The following is a 6,966-nucleotide window of genomic DNA, read 5'->3' as shown; positions in this document are numbered from 1 at the left end:
GGCGCTGAAGCGTCGTGCCTATACTCGGCCGTCAGTCTGGCAGTCATGGCCGGTCCTTGCGGCCGGCCGCGAAGCCCTGACGAGTAGGAGGGTCGCGGCGGTGGGCGCAGAAGGGTCTGGGCGTGAGCCTGCCTGGAGCCGCCGTCGGTGCAGATCTTGGTGGTAGTAGCAAATACTCCAGCGAGGCCCTGGAGGGCTGACGCGGAGAAGGGTTTCGTGTGAACAGCCGTTGCACACGAGTCAGTCGATCCTAAGCCCTAGGAGAAATCCGATGTTGATGGGGGCCGTCATAGCATGATGCACTTTGTGCTGGCCCCCGTTGGGCGAAAGGGAATCCGGTTCCTATTCCGGAACCCGGCAGCGGAACCGATACAAGTCGGGCCCCTCTTTTAGAGATGCTCGTCGGGGTAACCCAAAAGGACCCGGAGACGCCGTCGGGAGATCGGGGAAGAGTTTTCTTTTCTGCATGAGCGTTCGAGTTCCCTGGAATCCTCTAGCAGGGAGATAGGGTTTGGAACGCGAAGAGCACCGCAGTTGCGGCGGTGTCCCGATCTTCCCCTCGGACCTTGAAAATCCGGGAGAGGGCCACGTGGAGGTGTCGCGCCGGTTCGTACCCATATCCGCAGCAGGTCTCCAAGGTGAAGAGCCTCTAGTCGATAGAATAATGTAGGTAAGGGAAGTCGGCAAATTGGATCCGTAACTTCGGGATAAGGATTGGCTCTGAGGATCGGGGCGTGTCGGGCTTGGTCGGGAAGTGGGTCAGCGCTAACGTGCCGGGCCTGGGCGAGGTGAGTGCCGTAGGGGTGCCGGTAAGTGCGGGCGTTTAGCGCGGGCGTGGTCTGCTCTCGCCGTTGGTTGGCCTCGTGCTGGCCGGCGGTGCAGGATGCGCGCGCCTGCGCGGCGTTCGCGCCCCGGTGCTTCAACCTGCGTGCAGGATCCGAGCTCGGTCCCGTGCCTTGGCCTCCCACGGATCTTCCTTGCTGCGAGGCCGCGTCCGCCTTAGCGTGCTCCTCCGGGGGCGCGCGGGTGCGCGGATTCTCTTCGGCCGCCATTCAACGATCAACTCAGAACTGGCACGGACTGGGGGAATCCGACTGTCTAATTAAAACAAAGCATTGCGATGGCCCTAGCGGGTGTTGACGCAATGTGATTTCTGCCCAGTGCTCTGAATGTCAACGTGAAGAAATTCAAGCAAGCTTGGGTAAACGGCCTGGGAGTAACCGTTGACACTCTTGATGTAGCCAAATGCCTCGTCATCTAATTAGTGACGCGCATGAATGGATTAACGAGATTCCCGCTGTCCCTATCTACTATCTTACGAAGGCCGTTATGCTGTCTAACCAGTGGTGGAGTCCACCTATACTGGTAGAAGACGGGCGGCTAAATGTCCGATCTCTCAACCTTCCCGTGGTGTAAGATGTGAGTAGCCGGGCAACCGGTGAAACCAATGAGAGAAGGGCGACTCCCGTGCGGGGTGCAGGCGTAGACGCAGAGGGACTGGGCAACCGGCCTCTCCAAGCCGAGTCTCGCACTCCGCTCGCCGTGGGCGCTAAGGTGTCGGACACTTGTGTCTAGTATCCTTGCTCACTGGCGAATGGCACTTGCTCGCTTCTGCGGCGCTTGCTGTGCTCTGGCTCCGGCCGGGGTGCGGCGGGCGCCGCTTTTGCGTTGGCGGCGCTTGCTGTGCTCTTGGCTCCGGCCGGGGTGCGGCGGGCGCCGCTTTTGCGTTGGCGGCGCTTGCTGTGCTCTTGGCTCCGGCCGGGGTGCGGCGGGCGCCGCTTTTGCTTTGGCGGCGCTTGCTGTGCTCTTGGCTCCGGCCGGGGTGCGGCGGGCGCCGCTTTTGCTTTGGCGGCGCCTGCTGTGCTCTTGGCCTTGGCCGGGGTGTGGCGGGTGCCGCTTTTGCGTTGGCGGCGTTTGCTGTGCTCTGGCTCCGGCCGGGGTGCGGCGGGCGCCGCTTTGGCTGTGGCGGCGCTTGCTGTGCTCTTGGCTCCGGCCGGGGTGCGGCGGGCGCCGCTTTTGCGTTGGCGGCGCTTGCTGCGCTCTTGGCTCCGGCCGGGGTGCGGTGGGCGCCGCTTTCACTTTGGCGGCGCTTGCCGTGCTCTTGGCCTTGGCCGGGGTGCGGCGGGCGCCGCTTTTGCGTTGGCGGCGCTTGCTGCGCCCCGGCTCCGGCCGGGGTGTGGCGGGCGCCGCTTTCACGTTAGGACATTTCGCGATGCATCAGCCATGCTGCGTATGTCTGCTGCAGAGGTTGCAAACCTGTCGGGCGCAAGTCTGACTGGTATAGTGTCTCTCTGCGAGGACGTGCCTCCGTCTCTGCCTGTGTGCGCTACGGAGATTCACGCCTCACCGTCAGGAACGAAGTATTACCGCGCTCGACTTATCGGACGTGGGATGCATCACTCCAAGACACAAGTGCCACGGGAGTTAACTCCCGACATGGAGGTATGTCACGCCTTTCGTGCGCCTCCACCTACTGCGAGCGCTTGTAGGTGTCGGACTCGTGAGTCTAGTATCCAAGTTCGTACGTAGGATGTGCGCGTGGCAACGACGCGTGTCGACAGCTGTTGGCACGCGGCAGTTGCCTTATGCGCATGGTGGTGCGTCCTGCGCGGCTCGCTGGTGGTGGGCTCCCGCTGCGGCGCCGGCCTCGCACATGCTCCGCCCGGCAAATGTCGGACGGCGGTGCGGTTGGCCGGGGTAGCGGCGGGGCTCGTCCGCCGGCTGGGCTGCGCACGGGTGCGCTGCTGTGTCGGGCGCGCTGCGCTGGGCCGGGTCGGCTGGGCGGTGCGCGCGCTGCTGGCTGGCGCGGGACGGGCGGTCGGTCTCTGACTGGCGGTTCGCTCTCGCGGCCACGCCGGCGGCGGGCGCCGGCCCTGCCGTGCCCGGCTCGGCAGGCCACGTCCGGACAACTTAGCGGCGCCGGCCGGCCATACGCAATGTTGGCTGTGGTTGGTGCAGGCGGTTGGCGCAATAAGCACAGTGGGGAGTTCTGGCGGTCATCGTTCCTGCCGAAACTAAGTCTCTCACTGTAGAGAACTTAATGTGGAAGCAGGCCGATGTCCACGCGCGGGGAAGGGCGCCTGACTGCGAAGCGCTCTCTGGCCTTCAGAGAATGCAACGCGGACGACGTCTCGGCCTCGATCGGAGGATTCCTTGGTGGACAACTGCGAAGGGGAGACCGGCAACGGTCACCACAACGCGGAAGTCACCAGGAGCTGCCACAGGAGGATGCTCCTGAGTGGCCTAAGACCACGACCACAGGGACGGAGGCTAATGCAGTCGCCGTACGGGCTTGGCAAACCCGGGGTGCCCTAGCCCGGAGCTGGCAAGCGCTACCAGCGACGGCCGTAAACTGAGATACGCACTTCAACGACTGCTGTGAGGCGCGCAGTGGAACGTCGTGCGTGTTTTGGACCGGAGTCTTGGCTTAACCGCCTGGGCAAGAGAAGGACAATCTCTATAATCACCCCTCACCCTCTGCGTTAGCTGGCGGCTATGGGGCGCAAGGCTGTTGAGTTGTGAACAGTCATGAGTCAGCCACCTCAGAGGACCGGCCGACCCTCTGTTGTATAAGGCTTACCCAGGTGTGCGGGGCGACGCCTGGATGGACAACATAGATCCCTAGCTGTTCGTGGGAACCACATGGACTCTTTCAAACAACCTTGTCCCGACGGAACTGGTGGGCCGTCGCGGAGTCAACACACCAACCTCTCGGGGAGCGAGTCGGACACCTCGTGTACTGACGGACTCCCAAACCAAGGGCAGTCGGAGGTCCCTAGACCACAAGACCATGACCCCGCGCTTAGTGCGCCAGAATTGGAGTTCCGGACACCCCGTGTGCGGAGCGCTAAGACTGCCGCTAGCGAGACGCTGTCACGGACGCTCGTTGATACGAGTGAAAGTGACAGTGAGAAAGACCGTCAGGCTAAGCTAAGGAAGCAGAGGAGACACCTGCGAAGAGTGCTTCGGCAGAGATCGCAGAGTGCTGACGCTGCAACCGAGCTAATGCCGCCACCCCGCCAGCCGGCGCCAAGAACGGCGCCCAAGGAGGGAGATAAGCCGGAACCGGCGCAGGTAGCCGGGCGCGAGCCCAGCGGCCCAGTCGGGGAAGGCGCCAAGGGGAAGTCTGAACCGAAGGCGAAGACGAAGGCCACACGGCCGACGACGCCGCCGGCGGGTAAGACTGCGGGCGGGCCAAAGCTGGCGCAGGTAGCTGGGCAGAAGCCCGGCGGCCCAGTCGGTGCTGGCACGTCCACCCAGACTCGCCCGGCGGGAGAGACGGCGGCCACACGGCCGAAGTCTCAACCGTCGGAAACGGTGAAAAGTGCGCGGAAACTGGCGCAGGTAGCCGGGCAGCAGCCCAGCGGCCCAGTCAGTGAAAGTGCCTGCAGTAGCCGCGCCTCTACGCCAATGTCGGGAACCGAAGGGCGCAAGCCCGGGACTCGACGGAAGAGGCGAAAGAAGAACAAGCAGCCGGACTCGGCGCAGGTAGCCGGGCAAGAGCCCAGCGGCCCAGTCGAGGACGGCAAGTCCCCATACAAGGCAAGCCCCAGCGATCTTGCGACTATACAGCTCATCGCGACGCGGCTCGAGGACGTCCTTGAACTCGTGGACGACTCTCTAAAACCGGGGCAACTGGTGGAGGAGAAAAGTCTAAGTGACCTCAAGAGACAACTGAGAGCTAAGTTGTTTGACTGGGCTATGGCGCAGTCGGCCCTCACAGGAAGGGTGGACGCCTTGGAGGATGAGCTGGCGAGGACGAAAGCGGCGCCCCTGGCGCCGCCAAAGACCTTTGCACAAGTTGCCGCCGCTCTACCCTCGACAGAAAGGAAAACGCAGGCAATGATAACGAGAGCCCAGACTGAGAAGGCTACGCTCTTTATCAAGTCAAAGGCAAACGAAAGCGGAGCAGAAGTGAGAAAGAAGTTCACCTCCCTGGTCAAGCCAGAGGTTGATGGTGTGAAGTTCTCACGGGTCACCACAAACGGCCCGACGCTTATCGTTGATGTGGCGTCTGAAACTGATCGTCAAAAACTTCTGGCCAATAACAAACTGACAGAAGCTCTGAAATGCGAACTGCCGAAAAAGCTCAATCCGCAGATAATCATATATCATGTACCCTGCGTCATGAAGAATGAAACTGTGGTTGAGCTAACTCGAAAGCAAAATGACCTTGGAGGACTTTCGGAAACACAATTCCGCCAGGAGTTTAAGCCGAAGTTCCGGACTGGACCAAGGGGCAAACAAACATCACATCTCGTGGTGGAAGTAAGCCCCAGACTCAGAGTCGCCATCCTTAGGCAGAAAAGACTGTACATGGGCTTCGAGTCCATGCCAGTCGATGATTACCTAGACTTGGCTGTCTGCACGCGGTGCCAAGATGTAAACCACTCGGCAAAGTTCTGCAAGCAGGACCCGAGTATAATAACATGCGGGCACTGTGGCGAAAACGGCCACATGAGAAAGGATTGTCGAAAAGCGGGGAACCAACCGGTCTGCATTCCGTGCAAAAAGCGAAATCGCAATTGCGTGACGCCAGGAAAAGAGTGTGACTTCTATAAAATCCTCACACAACGTAAAATCCAGCGGACAGACTATGGAAGACAAGACCTCTCGTCAACCGTCTCCTTACCGGCTGCCGCCTCACCTGTTGCCGACCGGACTGTGAAACATCACAATGCCCGTGTCGGTTAAAATAGGACAGCTGAACTGCGCGCGATCGCAAGCGGTGATGTGCGAGGTGCGACGCCGAGCGGAGGAGGAGTCTTTAGACATTTTATGTCTACAGGAGCCATACTCCAAAGACGGAAAGATCCTGTATATGCCGACTACAGCTCAGATCTTGGCAGGAGGAGAGCACCCTATGGCAGCGATCGCTGTGCTAAATCGATCTCTGAGAGCAGTGAAAGTGGCGCACCTCAGCAACAGATGCATGGTGTTAGCCGAAATAAACACTGGCGATTTCACCTTTTTCGTGCTGAACATGTACTTTCAGTACAGGCACAGAGAGAGGCCGTACATCGACCAGTTAAAAGAGGCGGTTGGGTTCCACCGCAATGACTTGCTCATCTGCACAATGGACGCAAACGCCATGTCACCCCTATGGCACAGTGACATCACGCCTCTTGGCGCGCGACGCGCCGCTAGGCGGGGTGAGAGACTCGCTGAAGCAATTCTCGAGCTCGGATTAGAAGTGTTGAACCGACCAAACTTCCCACCAACTTTTGAAGGTCGCCGGGGAGCGACCTCAAACATTGATGTGACACTAAAGAGTGCACATGTGCATCTCCGCGCGGAGAATTGGAAGGTATGGCGGGGAACGACACTAAGTGATCATAATCTGATCACATTCACTGTAGCTTATGATGGGGAGCCTCCTCCACAAGACCAGGTGAACGGCATCGTCAAGTACAACTGGCGAAAGGCTGATTGGGATCGACTAAGAGGAAATCTAGTGATACCGAATTGGCCAATGGATCGCGTTGTGGACGTGGATAAAGCTGCAGAGGATCTGACGAGGGCTATACAGACAGCAGCAACGGGCGCAGTCCCGTTGGCCCATACAGGGAAAACGCCTAAAGCGCCTTGGAACCCTGAGCTGCAACGTCTCCGACGCGAATGCAGAAGGGCGCGGCGGCAATACCAGCGCAGCATAGGCGATCACATGCGTGAGGCTACGCTTGCGCGGTACAGGCGGGCCAAGGCGGTGTTTAAGCGGACGCTGCACACGGTACGGATTGAGAGTTGGCAGTCTTTCGTTCGTGACAGTCTGGCGGCTGACCCCTGGGGAACGCCGTTCAGGATTGCCGCATCGAAAGTTCGGTCACCGACGGTCCTGTCAACCCTAAGGAAGAATGATGGCAGCCACACCAGGGACTGGCAGGAGTCAGCCGAGCTACTCATGAGCACCTTGTTGCCAGATGATAGTAGCGAAGATGAGAATGAGGAACAGGGGAATATGAGGAG

At 60.2% G+C, this 6,966-nt stretch overlaps 1 protein-coding gene and 1 pseudogene across 1 annotated transcript; one reads left to right on the top strand and one right to left on the bottom strand.

The window, feature by feature from the left end:
* LOC124577396 overlaps positions 1 to 1,345 on the top strand; it is a 2,995-nt pseudogene extending 1,650 nt beyond the window's left edge.
* Positions 1,346 to 1,549: 204 nt separating this feature from the next.
* On the bottom strand, positions 1,550 to 3,000 carry LOC124577355 (nascent polypeptide-associated complex subunit alpha, muscle-specific form-like). Its single transcript, XM_047131221.1, has 3 exons — positions 2,929 to 3,000; positions 2,539 to 2,726; positions 1,550 to 2,189 (listed from the first exon to the last, which is right to left on the bottom strand). Exons 1-3 carry the CDS (start codon positions 2,998 to 3,000, stop codon positions 1,550 to 1,552), a joined length of 900 nt encoding a protein of 299 aa, XP_046987177.1.
* Between the last annotated feature and the right edge of the window lie 3,966 nt (positions 3,001 to 6,966).

This window comes from Schistocerca americana, unplaced genomic scaffold, assembly GCF_021461395.2.
Source record: "Schistocerca americana isolate TAMUIC-IGC-003095 unplaced genomic scaffold, iqSchAmer2.1 HiC_scaffold_266, whole genome shotgun sequence".
In the NCBI taxonomy this organism is placed as follows: Eukaryota; Metazoa; Arthropoda; class Insecta; order Orthoptera; family Acrididae; genus Schistocerca; species Schistocerca americana.
Note: the sequence above shows the minus strand (reverse complement) of the source record. Positions and strands in the feature narration are given on the sequence as shown.

Coding starts and splice junctions, on each gene's coding strand:
- LOC124577355 (XM_047131221.1), bottom strand. CDS start 3,000: ATGACCGCCAGAACTCCCCACTGTGCTTATTGCGCCAACCGCCTGCAC. Junction 2,727..2,928: donor CACAGCCAACATTGCGTATG/GCCGGCCGGCGC, acceptor ACCCGTGCGCAG/CCCAGCCGGCGGACGAGCCC. Junction 2,190..2,538: donor TCGACACGCGTCGTTGCCAC/GCGCACATCCTA, acceptor CTAACGTGAAAG/CGGCGCCCGCCACACCCCGG.